At 35.8% G+C, this 18,728-nt stretch overlaps 2 protein-coding genes across 7 annotated transcripts in view; both read right to left on the bottom strand.

Annotated features, from left to right (window-relative positions):
• Positions 1-18,728, bottom strand: part of LOC124524942 (retinitis pigmentosa 9 protein) — a 192,175-nt gene that overhangs the window by 86,854 nt on the left and 86,593 nt on the right. The window lies entirely within an intron of this gene.
• Positions 1-18,728, bottom strand: part of NT5C3A (5'-nucleotidase, cytosolic IIIA) — a 53,342-nt gene that overhangs the window by 11,416 nt on the left and 23,198 nt on the right. The window contains exons 1-3 of one of the 5 annotated variants that reach the window (XM_047097388.1): positions 9,683-9,780; positions 8,866-8,961; positions 5,090-5,144 (exon numbers count right to left, since the gene is read on the bottom strand). The exons of 2 other annotated variants lie outside the window; for them this stretch is intronic. In XM_047097388.1, the coding sequence (XP_046953344.1) occupies positions 5,090-5,125 (36 nt within the window). In that variant the 5' untranslated portion in view covers positions 5,126-5,144; positions 8,866-8,961; positions 9,683-9,780. Of the gene's footprint in view, positions 1-5,089; positions 5,145-8,865; positions 8,962-9,682; positions 9,781-18,728 lie in introns of those variants that run through there. 2 more of the 5 variants (XM_047097389.1, XM_047097390.1) reach the window with 2 other exon arrangements.

Here is an 18,728-nt window from a genome sequence, read left to right on the forward strand (position 1 = left end):
AGGTTCCATACTGGGTTGTATCCAGTAACCTTTATTTACTTCATATGCTATTATTCTGGGTATGTTACCATCAATAGTAGCATATTTCATGTGTATCTCAGATATGGTCATAAAAAATTCCCTAGACCTTACATCTCTGCTCCAAGAGCATGTGACCAGTTAAGTTTCTCAGGTCCTCTGCTCTCTCTACATAATGACCAAAATTAGAAAATCAGAAAAGGCTAAAATGTTTTCCTAAGACTGAAAGATAAATGCAGAAGTGCACAGGAAAGAGAAATGCTAACATTAACACTTTTTTCCACTAATGAAAGATCCTACAATATGCTTAATTTTTAAAATCCATATTTAGGGGCGCCTGGGTGGCTCAGTCGGTAAGGCGTCCGACTTCCGCTTAGGTCATGATCTTGTGGTTTGTGAGTTTGAGCCCCGCGTTAGGCTCTGTGCTGACAGCTCAGAGCCTGGAGCCTGCTTCAGATTCTGTGTCTCCCCCCTCTCTCTGCCCCTCCCATGCACATGCTATGTCTCTCTGTGTCTTTCAATAATAAATAAATGTTAAAAAAATTTTTTTAAAGCCATATTTAAATAGAATAGGATAACCTGCAATGCAACTAACCTACATACTGAGATTCTTCAACTTAATTGGACGTTAAAGGTGTCAACAGAATAAAGGTTACCTAAATATTCATTTTATAGTGATTTTTCAATAGATGAGAAAAGCAAATAGGCATTTATTCCTATATTCCTTTTCTTCATTTGTTAATCATTTAATTTGCTTAACAAATATTTACCTGTATCTACTTTTTGTCAGACACTAGATGTCAGAGATATGATAATCAACAGTACTTACAACGCTATTGCTTTCCCGCTGAGTTTTAGAAACTGTTGCTGTTTTGGAACATCATTTCTGTAGCTCCCTTACAAATACTTCAACTAGTATGTTCATTTCCTAACAACTAAATTCTGCTCTTACATCTGCCTTAACTGGCAGATGTGTAGTAGTCAGCCCATGTTTGACTTAATAACTAACCCATTACTGAAAACAACAGAAGATATGAAAGCAACAGCAGATATATGCCACTAACTATATTTTCACCAAGAGAATTAAACATTTCGGTGTGTCCATACTGACAAAGATGTCCTGTCTCATGCAAATCACATTCTACAATACATTAATTAAAAAAACACATTTTTTTCCAATAGGATAGTATAACCTGTTTCAGATAACGGATAGGAAAAAAGTACCAAGGCTACTTCAAAGTAAGCCCGTTTCTGCCAGGTTAAAAACTATTAGAAAGGCAACCAGAGGATGGAGGCATTGATATCCCTGCTTCTGTGCAACACAAAGCCATTCATTTTCAGATAAATAAGTAGGAAATACCCAAATAACACCAAGGTGAAATCACAGTGATGAAAACAGACGAAAGAGCAGCAACTTTCTCCAAAGAACACAATAGGAAAGAGGGTATAAGTGTAAGAAATTTTAAAATGATAATTACATCTCTGCTTTGGGTTATATGGCAATAATACCTACATCCCTCCCTCCCACTTCCACGATACACATATAATGTCACCAAAGCATATCGTAAATATCTCTCAGGAACTTGAGATACTGGGCATTTTACTCAAATATTTTAGAATTCTACCTAAGAAATATAATTTTAAAACACTATATGAAATGTGTCAAAGAATATCAGAATACCAGAACATTAAGAAGTATACTGCAGGAATATACATTCATCATACATCACACACTTTTGGTACCTCCTCAAATCCCTTCCATATTCCTCTTGGACAAAAACACACCTATTTGGTAGCACTTAAAATAATGATACTTCAAATCTGAAAGGCGAGTTATTTTGAATTGTCTGAAAACTTCTCAACTTAATTTTATGGAAAATAAATAAGTGGCTAAAAACGTCCATTACGTACAAACAAAAGAAAATAAATTCATTTCATAAGGCCATAATGTAAAATGCTGAAAGAGTAAAGTTTTCCTGACAAGAATCAGGGCATTTTGGTTGACTGGAGCCAAATCTGAATCAATCCTAAAGATGACCTCACAAAAACCTAAAATACACGTATTCTGGCTGATCTTTAATAAAATGTATTTGTACAGATGAAATGATCTCCTAATCATTAGTCTACTTCCTTACTCAAAAAAGCAGTGATTTCTGAAGAAGTTGATTTCAAAGCTATACAGTTGTATTCACAACTCTACAGAAATATTTGATTATTTGATATTATCTTTATCTTGCAGATACACTAAGACAAGATATAACAGAGATCTACATGGTATAGTTACAAAAGTGTCCTAATTTTACCTGTATTTTCTGAAAATGGCCCAATAAAAATTAGTTTAAATGACTTAAAGATCTCTGTCCAAAGTTCTCAGGGGAAATATTTTTTGTTTTCCAGTGTTCATATTGGGTACAAGCAAAAGATTTCATTACTACATTGATACAAAGGAGGGGGCACTACAATTTTCATGTAGCTACATAGAAAGTTTAGATCCAAAGTCACCTATTCAGACTGGTACATTCACCCTCATACATAGATGACTCTATGATTTATTTGGAAGATTATGCATTACTAAATTACAGTGATTGCCATCTCCCCCTGCCTACCATATATTTGGCCTGTCTCTATATTAAGGGAGGGTAGGCCAAATTCTTTGATTCATTCACCATTTAATCATTAAGTACAAGGCAGCTCTGTAAGAAATACAAAAATTTTAGTAAGATAAACATTTTATGCTCCAAGTGCATGTTCTCTAACATGGTCTGTAATATAGGAGCCCAAATAAGAAATCCACTGCCCAGATGTCCAGATAAAATGCAAGAGGAACAGAAGTCACTGAGATTATTTCCGCTGGGGCCAAAAGAAGAACCAACTGAGCTAGGCTTTCAAACAGAAGCAGGACTTGTATATGCTGAGATCAAGAGTCAAAGTGGAGGGTCTAATGTGGGAAAAAGATAAATAGCTCTCTTTGTTTAGAAGTTTAGTGTACATGGAGGGGTGTGTGTGTGTGTGTGTGTGTGTGTGTGTGTGTGTGTGAAGTATGGAAAGAGATTTGGAGCCAGATCATAAGAAGTTAAGAATAACATCCAAAGGAGCTGTCAACCTAAAAGATGTTACCAACATTTTTAGAAAAGCAAAACCAAAGGTAAAAACTGTGCAAATTAATGCAATGAAAAGTAAAAAGTAAATAAATATGTACCTGTTTTTGGGGCTTGTTTTCCTTCAACAGTCTCTTTGTGGGTTGACTACAGTGCTACTTCCAAAGAAGACACGCTAGAGGGTTTTGGACCCAGGTAACAACACATTATACGGTAGGACATTCCTACATCACTAGTATTCATTTTGGTTAAAAAACATCAACTCAATGGGGCGCCTGGGTGGCGCAGTCGGTTAAGCGTCCGACTTCAGCCAGGTCACGATCTCGCGGTTCGGGAGTTCGAGCCCCGCATTAGGCTCTGGGCTGATGGCTCAGAGCCTGGAGCCTGTTTCCAATTCTGTGTCTCCCTCTCTCTCTGCCCCTCCCCCGTTCATGCTCTGTCTCTCTCTGTCCCAAAAATAAATAAACGTTGAAAAAAAAATTAAAAAAAAAAAAAAAAAACAAAACATCAACTCAAGCAAAAAAAAAAAAAGTTTGGACTGACTTAATTCTACATATCATAAACATTCAATAGCAAAGAATCAAATGCTAACCAGGCAATGGAAGCAAAGACCATGCTGAATGATGTATCTGGCTGAACCAATCAAAACTGCCCATGTTGGACTATTCAACATACAAAAGCACAGCAATTTCATATGTTCTATCCTAATAGCAATAACTACACCGATGGCAGCTTAATCAGTACTTTGAGGCAGCCTTCCCTTCGTGTTGCACGCTGGATGAGGACAGCTAAGCTGAACATAGAGATTTATTAATTGTGACACAAAGCTGTTTGCATGCTAAGTCGTGTTCTGGTTTACAGACTCAAATGAAAAAAAAAAAAGAAAGAGGAAGAAAAAAATAGAGAAGAGGAAGAAGGACAACAAAACAGATAAAGAAAATATAAGGTGATCGTGGGACAGTTGTCCTCTTTAAAAGAGAGGGGGAAATTTTGATTTTTAGGATTTTACCATGGTGAATATGCAAAAGATATAATTTTTTCCACACATGCAAATAAATGCTACTTACATAGTTAATTAACATTTACTGAGTGCTTACTTTGTGCTATTAGGCACTTTACATACTTTTCCATTAAATATAAATAAGAACATTTCATTTATAAGATGAATAAGGTCTAAAAATCCAATGTATGCTACAGTGACTATAGTTTATAACACTCTATTGTATAACTAAAATTTGCTGAGAGTAGAACTTCAATGTTCTCCTCCCCACCCCCGAAAAAGGTAAATATGTGAGGTGATAGATGTATTAACGAGATGGGTTCACAATGTATATCAAATCTCAAATCATCACATTGTATACTTTAAATATCTCACAATTATATATAATGTCTATTGTATCTCAATAAAGCTGGGAAAGAATATGAATAAATCAACAAGAGTTTGGTGGTTTCATACCATTTCTTAAAGGTGAGACTGTTGCCCTCATTCAAGGGTATCACAGCTCTTATGGACTACATTAAGATCTGAAGCCAGCTCTGACTCCAAAACCTTTATTTTTCCTTCCTTTTCCTAATGTCTACAATGCAATGAACTCTACTGTGACACAAGAAGTTTTTTTTTTAATTTAAACATTTGTTGTTTTAATTCAGATGCTGAATATAAAACAACTCATGCTGTGTGATTTAAGTGTGTTTTTGCTGAGCAAGGAAAATTTAGCACAAAAAGGAATGGGGTAACCATTTCATATGCTGAGAAACACTACAATACACATTATATTTCAAGCAAAAATTTTTTCAAAGGTAAGGTGAAATTCAATTCAACAAATACTTGAGGTTCTATTGTGTGTGAAACACTGTGAAGGGAGATCTGGATAAAGTTACAGTCCCATAATTAATGATCTGGTTAGAGACAGAGGTAGAAGTGGTGAAGATTCACCATGAATAAATGGAACTGGGAATACTCAAATACCCACCATTTTCACATGCACAGCAGAGTCTTGATTAGGCATTTCTTGGTTATCCAATCTTCTGGATTTCCCCAGGTGATGTCACAGTAAAGGAGAGAGAAAAAAAGTACACGTGACATACATATATTTCAGGCTGTTCCTGCATGTTAATGACATAGTAAGGTGGTACTTTTGGTTTGATTTAAATACCAAGTTACTGAAGGCAACTTTTTTCCTTTCCTAAGAAGCTCAGCAAAGATTTTCTCTATCTCACAAAGGCTGGAGTTAAAAATCTGTATGAAAAATTTGTAGCTCTCCCGTAAGGACTTATATAGTGTTAATGAGATTTGAATAAAGAGTTCAAGTGAAAGTCTACATTTACAAGAAAATACTTTATTACAAGAATATTTTACCAACATTGTCTCTACATAGAAAGATGAAGTTTGTGGGAAAATTACGCATTACTATTACTGAATCAATGAAGGAATATATGAATAGAACTTAAGGAGAAACATAATACACAAAAGTCAAGTTTATTTTTTAATTGTCCCATATTAAACTCTTTAATTTTGTGAAATGATGTGACTAATATCTGAGGTGTGTCTGAATCTAGCACAGTGTCTGGCCCAGAATAAGTATGTGATAGTGTTTGTTAACTGAATGATCATTTTACAGGTTTGGGTGGAATTTATACATATCAGTTTGTTAAACCAAAAAAAGTAGTTTTTAAAATATCTCTTAATAAAATAAAATACTTATCATTATTCTTTTTTTTTTTTTTTCATTTTTGCAGTATCACTCTTAGGGAAATTTACTACTTTTGTTCCTCAATGACTTTACCTTTACTTTAGGTAAGTAAAAATTTTTAACAAAAGCAGTACTTAAAAAGGCCAGTGTTAAGGGCGCCTGGGTGGCTCAGTCAGTTGAGTGTCCGGCTCTTGGTTTTGGCGTAGGTCATGATCTCATGGTTCATGAGTTTGAGCCCCATGTTCAGCTCTGTGCTCTGACTGTGCAGAGCCTGCTTGGGATTCTCTCTCTTAGCCCCTCCCCCACTCACGCTCTCTCAAAATGAATAAAACTTAAAAAAAATTAAAAAGTAAATAAAAAGGGCAACTTTATCAAAAGGGGAAAAAACTTTTTTCTTAAAAGTTGGACATTATATATGTGTTCTTTATAATTAAAATTTATTGTAGCATTTTCTCAAATTCTAAAATTCATTCCTCCCCCTTTCATTTTAAATGCATTAAATTAGGAAATGTCTTATAAAAAGGTATTTCTTGCCCCCCCCCCCGAAAGGCTGTTTGTAAGCTAATGGTTTTATGATTGGTGGCATCTTAGAGCTAAGTAAACAGTATTTCCAAATAGTAAGATACTTCCAATTTTTCACATCTGAAAAATAATGTACTATTCTGCAGAAGTATCTATAACTCATAAAAGCTTTGATCACTACCCTGAAAATGTAATTGTAATGGTAGTTTGGGGGTTAGTAGTCTTTAGATGATCATAGTCAAACTGAAGTAACCCTTCCTTTCTGTCAATCCTTATATAAACAAAGAAGATGTCATGGAAGTTGCCTGCAAATCTGTTTCTTCATTTATAGAAACTAAAGCATACAATATGCTTATGGTTTTCCTTTGATGTTTAATATTGAAAAGGAGTCTACATTTGTCTGAAGGCACTATTTAAAGTACAGTAGAGTTGGGGTGCCTGGGTGGCTCAGTCAGTTAAGCATCCAACTCTTGATTTCAGCTCAGGTCATGATCTCACGGTTCATGAGTTCAAGCGCCACATCGGGCTCCACACTAACAGTGTGGAGCCTGCTTGAGATCCTCTCTCTCTGCCCCTCCCCTGCTTGCACACATGCTCTCTCTCTCAAAATAAACAAACATTAAAAAAAAATAAAGTACCGTAGAGTTTACAAAAACACCACGTACCCTGAAACATCTGAAAAACCCAAAGGAAAAGAGAATTCAAGCAGTGCAGAATACATTTTAATATCTGGGAATCTCAGATGTTTTTGTTACACAGAGCCAGGCAGCCCATTCCTCTTCACCACCCCACCCCCCAATTTTGCTCTTTTTGGAGCATTTATGTTTAGTAATAAAAGAAAAGGAAAAAAAAGCCAGTGTTATTTGAAAAAGTAAGACCATGTCTTTCTCATGGTCTCTTCGTATTTTATTTAAAAAAACACAAACAAATTTGACAATGGCCAATTTTAGGACATATTTTTGATAAGTAAACCTAATAGTTTATGGATACCATGTAAATTTCAACTGAACATCCTTGCTCTCCCCAATTCTCACTGGCAATCTGACCAGAATGTATCCTTGTTGAGAGATAATATCACATAAAGTGATACTGTTGTCCTAATACAAAAATCACCCCATTGTTTCTCTCATTACAAAAGTGTAAAGACTAAGGCATAAATGCCAGCATTCTGGCACTATTCTAAGGAAGACATTGAAAATTAGGGCAGGGTATTTTTAAACCAATAGGCTTGTAAGCCTATACTTGGTATATAATGTTCTGGCTTACTTTGCCAACAGTCATCTGTTGCAGATGCTTCAAGAGAAGAGCTGTTGGAAAAAACACATCAAGTGTAGAAGACATGTTCAAAAATAGAAAATACTACCCTGCGACTATGAACTCTCTTCACGGGAAGTTTTGAAGTTTCAAAGTCTTTGGAATTTTAAATGTGGACTGGAAAATGTGGAAATTGGAATAATTACTTTGTGTGCCTTCACTATGAGGTTAAGGTCTCTGCGCTAACAGTGTTTATTACAAAGAATCTGAAGCAAGAGGTAAGAACTTCGCTTGAATAGCACAAACTGGGTAACTGAATTAGCTATCATGGTTATTTCCTTCTGAGATCATTAACTTTACCTTGAAAAGATATTTACAAATCAATGACTGAAAATTTCTACATCTATATGAAAAAATTTACTTGCCTTTATACAAGTTTTAAAGTATCTGAAGACAAACTGAATACTTTTTAAAGGCCTACTTGACTCTTACGGGAAAAGTGAACAAGATTAAATTCATTAACATTGGTTTAAAAAGTTGTGAGGCTGCTTTAATTGTGATACTTGCAGAAACATTTACACTATACAAGAATAAGGTAAAGAAAGTTTGAATGGTAAACTGCACACTACTTACATAAGATGCGTATGACTATAATATGGACAGGGTATCAATCAGCAACAGTACTAAATTTCCAAATGAATCCATTTTTGCTACACTTTTCCAGCAACCTGTATTACTTATGATATAGCTTACGCGTTTTTAATAATGACACTTTCATAGGACACGGAATAAAACTGTAAGTTTATTATTTCAGTATTTAAATAATTCTCCCTAATTAGATTTTCAAGGCAGCAGTGAAAAAAAATATATACAAACTAGAAAGTGAAACTTTCTCGATACAGACATAAACCAAAAATGAAACTGAACATTCTCAGGTCTTTCCTAAGCCTGTTGGGAGAAAGAAAAAAGAAACGGAATAGGAAAAGGTGGGAAAGGAAGAGAAGGAGATAGAAGAAAAATAGATTTCAAAGGCTAGTTATTTAAAAATTGGGAATTTATAACAATTTCCTTAAATAGTAAAACTTGGCTTCTCGGTCAGACTTTTATGGACACTTAAGAAAATACACAATTTCAAAAAAAAAAAAAAAAAAGAAAATACACAATTTCAGAGCTTAGAATTTATTCATATATCCTCCCACCCCACTGCCTTAATATCTAATAGCATTTTTCAAGAGGAATAAACCAAGGCACATGGAAATTAAGTAATTTATACTGATTACCCTAAGGGTACTCTGAGTTCTTCTGTCCTTGAATTTGTCCTAGAACAACAGCATAGGTGGTAAGCAATATCCAGGGATGCAGGGCTTGGATATACACTGCCAATAAAAACCAAGTAAATTGCTTTAAGAAATGGTGTGCTGTATTACCTAATTTTCCTGATTAAAAAAAAGAAAAAAAACTATAAAAAATAAGGTAAATTCAATTATTTAAATCTAAGTTAACCATAACATTCTAGGCTTTTACAGTAATATATGTTTGAATCTTAATTTTCAATATACAATTTGTTATAAACTTTAGAGATTGTGATCCAGCTTTTATCAATTCCTAAAACACACCAATATAATTACACTCCATGATATCTTGGCTAAAACTCACAGGCATGTAATAAAAATTATCTTTATTACTAGCCATAATAAATGCTTCCTAATCCTAGGGACACAAAGCATAGCAATCAGCAAAATTAAGTCACAGAGCAACTAAATGAACAACAAAATTGGATCTTACAATGTTTTTTTTTTCCCCTTTGAGAAGAGATTTCTGAGGGTACTTTGCTTTTAGTTAACATTTATATGTGAAACAAGAAGCTCTTAAAATTAGATCCTATAAATTGTAATTTCTGAGACCCAAAGCACTGCAAGGTTATACATATTCATATCTTTGCAAATGTTAAAGTTTTGCATTATACTGTTTTATTCTATTTTTATTTCCTTAATTTGTATTTTTAAATGCCTAAAATTTCACCAAGATACTGAACCAAATAAAAGATAAAGTTAAACAAAAGAAACTCATTTGTTTCCATGAACTGTACACACTTACCCTGAAAGTAACCGGACCAGCTGCACCAGCGAAAGAAAATTCTTCCTGTCTGAGAAGTACTAATATAGCACAAGGTGCAACTGAGGGCGGTTCCAAAAGCCTTGGCTAAGCTCTATGCAAAAACAGTCTTGTGACGCATTACTACACAGTGCTTTATTATGCTCTGGGTGACACTTGCTAGCTCTGAGCTAGTCCCCAGCCAGTCAACAGAAAATTATCAACTGAAATAATGTGACAGTTAAGAGAAGGTAAATCTGTACTGTTAGAGCTGGCAACTTGCTCTGCAAAGAAAAACAGAGCCTCCATATTAACACTTACAAATACTCCCTTCCTCATCCTGTTTTTTGGTTGCCAGTGTACTTGTGGTATATGCACTTTTATGTATGAAACTATAGTGCAACAGAAGGTAAAACAAAATAGGTTGTGGTTGCCAAGGACTGGGGGAGAGGAGAATGGGTAGCCACGGCTCAATGAGTACAAAGTTTCAATTTGGAAAATGAAGAGTTCTGGAGATGGATGGTGGTGATGGTTGCACAACCTCAGTGTATTTAATGCCACTGAACTGTACACTTAAAAATAGTTAAAACAGACAGGGGCGCCTCGGTGGCTCAGTCAGTTAAGCATCCAGCTTCGGCGCAGGTCGTGATCTCGTGGTCTGTGAGTTCAAGCCCTGTGTCCGGGCTCTGTGTGCTGACAGCTCAGAGCCTGGAGCCTGCTTCAGGGTCTGTCTCCCCCTCTGCCCCTGTCCTGCTCAGTCTTTGTCTCTCTCTCTCTCTCTCTCTGTCTCTCTCTCTCAAAAATAAGTAAACGTTAAAAATATTTAAAATAGTTAAAATAGTAAATTTGATGTTGTATTTTATCACAATTTTTAAAAGATTACCTCATTTAAGACACATGAAAAAATACATGATGCATTTAAGATACATGAAAAAATACATGATGCATGCTAAGTGGTCACTAGAATGTTATGAGCCTTTACTACAGGGCACTGGGATTTAAGTGATTTTTATTTTTATGTTTTTCTTCATATTGCCTACACTGCAAATTTTATCAAGACCATGCATGGATTTGCTAAAAAAAAAATTTGAACACAATGAAAACTAAGTTTCATTGAAAATTTTGTTAAAAAATGGAAAAACATGCCTTTCCTGTTGGAAATAAGTGGTCAATCTTTTGTGAAGAAAAATATTTTTAACTTTTAAAGAGAACAAGTCTTGTTTTTAACTTGACTAGCAGGACTGCAATATGCTAATGCCATATGTCAGGGCCTCATAGATAAGTTATGCTTACCCCCGGGGAAGCTTTATCATTAGGAACATGAGGAAGCTACACTTTCGTAAATAAATTTTTATATCTGCCCTCTCTTTTCTATGTTCAAGAGAAATCGAACTCACATAACATTTCAGTAATCAAATTTTGTGAAGTAGCATGCTATATTAAAAACAAACTCCCAATTTTTGTTAATGAATTTTAAAAAGGCCACTAACAAATTATCCAAACTTGGTATCTACCAAAGGTTAAAAATTTGGCACAGCTATCTTATTTTAATAAGATGAGAAGACTTACAACAAAACATTCTTCTACAAGGAAAATCTTTTATACTCTACTAATGGAGGCTCAAGGGCAACCAGATGATCCTTTTTAAAAATACTCTGTATTATATATGAATATTATGACTTAATTGTCCTGTAATATATCAATGTAGGTAGCCATAATAAGAATTTTAAAGATACCACTTAGAAAGATGACTCAAGATAAGTCATTCTCAACAACAATACAGGATGCTGGAGTCAGAGTTCTTTTTTGGAGGGCTATTTAGAAATACTATTAAAAACTTTAGAAATATACATTCCTTTTGACACAACAATTTTATGCCCTAAGGATTTTATCCTAAGGAAATAAGGCAGTACACAAAGATCTAGTCGCCAAAGATATACAGTTGCCATCTAGTACACAAAGATACATACTACAGACTTGTTTTATAATACTGAGAAATTGTAAACAACCTAAATGCCCAATATCTAAATTATCATTAATATAAAAGAGGTGAATACACTGTGGTATACACATAAAATACAAGATTATAGTTCCCAACATTATTATTAATTGTTAAAATTTATTGTACGTTTACCATGTGTCAGATACTTCTAAGTCCTTGACATACTTCATCTCATATAATACTCATAACCCTATAATGTATGTGTTATCATTATCTTCATTTGATAGGTGAATTAATTAAGGCTATAGCTGGCAAGTGACAGAAATGGATTCAAACTCAGGTCTCTGACTTCAGAATTCATGCCTGTAAATCACTGGACAGTACTGCTCTATGAGATCAATATTTACTCATGTACTGGAGATGTACATGGTCTACTATTGAGTGAAAAAAGTTATGAGAATATCTACAGCAAGAGTCCAATTTGGGGGGAATTCTTTACACAAGCATAGTAAAGTCTAAAATAGAACACATAAGACAGTATCTGTGATGGGATTATGGGACCATTTTTTTTTCTGAGCTTTATACAATGAATTTCATGGGGAACAAAAAATGATTTAAAATGTTACAGTAGTAGCACAAATGTGTATAATCAGAAAAGAACGTTAAAAAATAAATTAAAAAAACACCTGGAGCTAGTCAATATCATGGACAGATGATTTGAAACAGTATTTTCTTTCTTTTTTTTAACTTAAATCCAAGTTAGTTAACATATAGTGTAATAAGGGTTTCAGGAATTGAATTTAGTGATCCATCACTTACATAACCCAGTGCCCATCTTAACAAGTGCCTTCCTTAATGCCCACCACCCATTTAGCCCATTCCCCCCATGCAACACCTCTCCAGCAATCCTCAATTTGCTCTTTGTACTTAAGAGTCTCTTATGGTTTGCCTCCCTATTTTTATCTTATTTTTCTTTCCCTTCCCCTATATTCATCTGTTTTGTTTCTTAAATTCCACATATGAGTGAAATCACAGTCAACTAATCTTCAACAAACCAGGAAAGAATATCCAATGGAAAAAAGACAGTCTCTTCAGTAAATAGTATTGGGAAAACTGGACAGCCAAGCAGATAAATGAAACTAGACCATTTTCTTACACCATACATAAAAATAAATTCAAAATGGATGAAAGACCTAAATATAAGACAGGAAATCATCAAAATCTTAGAGGAGAAAACAGTCAACAACCTCTTTGGACCTCGGCCACAACAAGTTCAGACTTGACATGTCTCTGGGGGCAAGGGAAACAAAAGCAAAAATGAACTATTGGGACCTCATCAAGATAAACAGCTTCTGCACAACAAAGGAAACGATCAGCAAAACTAAAAGGTACCTGACGGAATGGGAGAAGATATTTGCAAATGACATTTCAGACAAAGGGTTAGTATCCAAAATCTATAAAGAACTTATCAAACTCAACACCCAAAAAACAAATAATCCAGTGAAGAAATGGGCAAAAGACATGAATAGACACTTTTCCAAAGAAGACATCCAGATGGCTAACAGACACATAAAAAGATGTCCAATATTACTCATCATCAGGGAAATGCAAATCAAAACCACAGTGAGATACCACTTCACACCTGTCAGAATGGCTAAAATTAACAACTCAGGAAAAAACAGATGTTGGCGAGGATGTGGAGAAAGGGGAACACTTCTGCTGTTGGTGGGAATGCAAACTGGTACAGCCACTCTGGAGAACAGTATGGAAGTTCCTCAAAAAATTAAAAATTCAGCTACCCTATGACCTAGCAATTGCGCTACTAGGTATTTATCCAAAGGATACAAAAATGCTGATTCGAAAGGACACATGCACCCCAATGTTTATAGCAGCACTATCAACAATAGTCAAATTATGGAAAGAGCCCAAATATCCATCAAATAATGAATGGATAAAGAAGATGTGGTATATATATGCAATGGAGTATTACTCAGTGGTCAGAAATAATGAAATCATGGGGTGCTTGGGTGGCTTAGTTGGTTGAGTGTCCGACTCTTAATTGCAGCTCAGGTCATGATCTCAGGGTTTGTTGAGTTCGAGCCCTGCGTTGGGCTCTGCACTCATAGACCAAAGCCTGCTTAGGATTCTCTCTCTCTCTCTCTCTCTCTGCCCCTCCCCCATGCATGCTTCCTCTTTCTCTCTCAAAATAAATAAATAAAGTTAAAAAAAGAATGAAATCTTGACATTTGCAATGTAGAGGAACTAGAATGTGTTATGCTAAACGAAACAAGTCAGTTAGTGAAACAGTATTTCTAATGGGGAGACAAAAGCAAGGAATTCACCCAGTTTGCTCTAAAATAAAACAAAATACAGGGGCGCCTGGGTGGCTCAGTCGGTTGAGCATCCGACTTCGGCTCAGGTCATGATCTCACAGCTCGTGAGTTCGAGCCCCGCGTCGGGCTCTGTGCTGACAGCTCAGAGCCTGGAGTCTGCTCTGCTTCTGTGTCTCCCTCTCTCTCTGCCCCTAACCCACTCGCACTGTGTCTCTGTCTCTGTCAAAAATAAATAAACATTAAAAAAAATTAAAAAAAAATAAAACAAAATACAGTATGAAAAGAAAGATGACTAGTATATTATCAAAGAGGTAGAAGATAGCTTTGGTGCCCTGGTGTTCTGTCCTGCTAGTCTAAGGAAAGGAGAGAAGAGAGGAAATAGGAGTATGGCTTCCTGACTACAGGGAACTTTTCCCACAGTTTAATTCCACCCAGTGGGTATATGAACTGGGGGTTGGATGGGATGTCTGGTGGGCTATCCCTCCAAATGGGACTAACATTTTTCAAGCACTTTCTTACCTTGTGTGTCAGAGTCCCAGAAGCATGCAATGGCCTTTTATATATTGTGGGACCAAGGGCAGGGGCTACCCTAAGATGGCCCACTTTAGAATAAAGATTATTTTGAGTTAAAAATAATCAAGACCCAGTAGATTTAGGAAAAGCTCTTTACCTCCACCCTCCTACCCCTTACAACTGCCTATAATAATTCAGATAAAAGACCTTCTCCAGAAAGACAGCTATCATCATAGATAACTACACTACTATAAATTAGGTAGAGTGGACAGAGAGGAACCTAGCAAGGCCTCTTTGATCCAAGTTCTCTCTTTGTCCCACCATTTCTAAGTGGCCCAGCAAATATTTGTTTATTCTTCCTCAGGCTTGCATTCCTTCCCTTTGAAGACCCAGACCCCTTCTCCTTGTTCACAATGACATACATACTTCATTCTGCCTGTCTTTGGAATTTCCATGTCTTTGTGGGTTCTCCAGATGTATGCTATTAAGTTTGATTTTTCCTCCTGTTAATCTGTCTCATGTCAATTTGATTCTTAGCCTAGCGAAAAGGACCTTGAGGGGACAGGATATTCTTGCTCCCTGGTAACATGTTCCATTTTAATTTATTCAGTAAAGCCTTACAAAAAAGATAATATTCCCTCTTTATTGTTGATAAGAAATCTAAGGTCTGAAGGGGTTACTTACTACTTATATGACTTTTATTACATCATGCTGTTTCTAGGCAATAATATACACATAACACACGAGAGGGCTAAAGATGTCTGTGAACAAGAATAATGTTTTGAAACTGTGCCACAAAAAAAAAAAAAAAAAAAAAGAACAAGAACACAAACACAATCAAAGTACAGAGAAAAAGAAAATGAATTTTGTTTGAAATCGCTCTCAGATACGATGTTTTGTTTTTGAGAGGGAATATAAAGGTTTTAGAAGTAAGAAGTTGGAGGCTTTTTAGCAGCACAATGAAGACCATTCAGTAGTGGACTTGATGACTGGTCCCTGTTGCCTTGGGAGTTTCTTTACTCCTGGTCATAGAAACAGAAATCACTCATGAAGCTCCTAAAGGAAACTCTACACTTGCAATTGATATGCCAAAGAGCACAGAACTTCTCGTACAGGACTCAAATCGGTGGAAGATTTGTCTCCCCTTATAACACTGAAACTGGCTGTCTATCAATGAGAGAAAAAGATACCCATTTGTACTTCTGAGTAACTAGTTACAACTTTTCAGATACTGTCAATTATTCAATCAATGTGAAAAGCTAAAAATGATCACTTCATATTTGCCATCAAAAAGTTTCTCAAGATTTTGAAATAATGAAAAAACAAAAACTCCACAGAAAATCAAATCTATCTGTTTAAACCTTAATAACTTATTGATTGATTGATTCATTTTCCCTTTAATCTTGGGGCTGAGAAGTAAAGGGAATAAAAGTACTTCATTACTTCATAGTTGTATGTGAAAGAAATCCCTTCACAATTCTACATAAAACCTGTAGTAAGTATACTTTATTTCTCAACTGTTTAATCTAAGACATAACTACTAACTCAGTTTACCATAATCCTATAATTTGGCTATGGAATGTATTTTTAAACTCCAATCTGAATGTGACTGACACCCTAGGAAAGTATTCCAAACAAAACAATAAAATCATATAAGAAAGACCATTCAGTAGGAGGTGAGATGCAATACTCTCTGTAAGGATTCTTGCAAAACTTGTTCCTGCTAATTCCTGTAATTGCTGTATGATATACATAGAAAGATGATTTTTTAAACATGTAAAACATCCATCTAAGCATTTGACTTCTCTTATAACTCCTCTAAAGAAGGCAAGAGTCAACTAACTTCAACACTGTGACTGATCAACACAGAATTGAAACAGATGTTGTTAATGTTTATATGAATACGATTTTAAATGTTTAAGGAGCCAAATCAGAGATGGAACAATGAATGCTTCCATTTTGGGATGAACAGGAAGTAAAGATCTTCTGTAAGTTTCTTCTCATTTAAAATCATTCCAAAAACTTATCCTATTAGGTGACTGTTAGTGAAGTTGACTGCTGCATTTATGAATTTACAGGCATATATGCAAACTGAGGAAAACCTATGGTTCTAATCTCAATGCATTTCCTTTTTTTTTTTTTTAATTTTTTTTTTTCAACGTTTATTTATTTTTGGGACAGAGAGAGACAGAGCATGAACGGGGGAGGGGCAGAGAGAGAGGGAGACACAGAATCGGAAACAGGCTCCAGGCTCTGAGCCATCAGCCCAGAGCCCGACGCGGGGCTTGAGCTCACGGACAGTGAGATCGTGACCTGGCTGAAGTCGGACGCTTAACCGACTGCGCCACCCAGGCGCCCCTCAATGCATTTCTTAAAAACTCTGCAAAAATCTAGGATTGAGTAACTTAATTTTCAGAAACTCAAATGCAGTTCTCAAACATGGTTTATAACTTTTTTAACTTAAAAAGTAATAAATTCTGTAGTTTAAACTCCTTTAGAGGAAATGACATGTATGTTGCAACAGGTAGGTCAAGTTCAAGAAAATTGGGGGCACCTGGGTGGCTCAGTTGGTTGAGAACCCGACTTTGGTCCCCTGTTGGGCTCTGTGCTGACACCTCTGAGCCTGGAGCCTGTTTCGGATTCTGAGTCTCCCTCTCTGCCCCTCCCCAGTTCCTGCTATCTCTCTCTCTCAAAAATAAATAAAAACATTAAAAAAAAAAGTTCAAGAAAACTGGATGTAATACTGTATCATTAATGAAGGGAGTCTTCACTGGCTCTCCTCTGAAAGGCACTATGTTCTAATATTCCAAGATGCTTAGCACTGAAATTGTTGTTTCCATTTTATTATATCTGATCTCTGTACCTGAAATGGAACAAGAAGAAAAACTTTGTTTTAATTTTGGACTCCTTCCACAATCACACAGTTGGTATTCTGTCTGTTGAAAAGAAACAGTATTGTTTAAGATTGTTCTTTTGGTACGGGTTATACTAAAAAAATAGCAAAAATGGTTATGTTATTTATGCTTTTATAGTTCATGTTATTATATCCAATACCTCTAAATGGAGAGTACAAAGACTTAACTTACTATCTTCTTTTTGCTCTGCAGGATAAACTCATTTAAAAAATAGAAAGGTAAGAAAATGATGAAGAAACTTATTTTGAAAGAGATTCAAGTTTATAAATAACTTATAGCAAAGGATTACTTGAAATTATACAGAGGATGAGTGAGAACTTGAGTTTTAAAAGTATGTAAATAGAAAAAAACCACAAAATATAGTCCTAAAAGGACTAAAAAAACTTCCTTAAATATTAATAAACTCAGTATGTTAGACCAAAGTACTTAATTTAACCTATGAAAAGTTTTGGTAACATATGTTCAACAATGGAAAGTGTTCATCAGAATGGAACTTATAAAAGTAGGTTTATCAGAGAATGGCCTTCAAAGTGCTTTATACTTTATAGTCAGGCGTCATACTGGTGATCTCTTTCAAACTTTTAAAGGCCTCCATGCTAGATATAAACTGCTTAACAACACATAAAAAAGAGGTTAAGCTATCCAATTCCATTTATGAAACTAGTATAAAACCCTGAAACAAAAGCCTATCAAAAATAGTACAAAAAGGGGGGGGGTACCTGGGTGGCTCAGTCAGTTAAACTTGCAACTTCGGCTCAGGTCATGATCTTACCTCTGTGGGTTCAAGCCCTATGTCAGGCTCTGTGCTGACAGCTCAGAGCCTGGAGCCTGCTTCGGATTCCATGTCTCCCTCTCTCTCTCTCTGTCCCTCCCCTGCTCATGCTCTGTCTCTCTCTCCCTCAAAAATAAATAAACGTTAAAAAAAATTTTGAGGGGGGGGCGCCTGGGTGGTTTAGTCAGTTAAGCATTCCACTTCAGCTCAGGTCATGATCTCGCGGTCCGTGAGTTCGAGCCCCGCGTCGGGCTCTGTACTGACAGCTCAGAGCCTGGAGCCTGTTTCAGATTCTGTGTCTCCCTCTCTCTCTGACCCTCCCCCATTCATGCTCTGTTTCTCTCTGTCTCAAAAATAAAAAAACGTTAAAAAAATTTTTTTTAAGTAGTACAAAAAAGGGATACATAACCTAAGTTCACGTATGAATATAGATACAAAAGTCCTAGGGGTGCCTGGGTGGCTCAGTCCGTTGAACGCCGGACTTCAGCTCAGGTCATGAACTTGCAGTTCATGGGTTTGAGCCCCGCATAGGGCTGGCTCTGTGCTGACAGCTCAGAGCCTGGAACCTGCTTCA

This window comes from Lynx rufus, unplaced genomic scaffold (genome assembly GCF_022079265.1).
Source record: "Lynx rufus isolate CCGP_SWC_20201006 ecotype Redwood Valley unplaced genomic scaffold, mLynRuf1.p SCAF_4, whole genome shotgun sequence".
Lineage (NCBI taxonomy): Eukaryota > Metazoa > Chordata > Mammalia > Carnivora > Felidae > Lynx > Lynx rufus.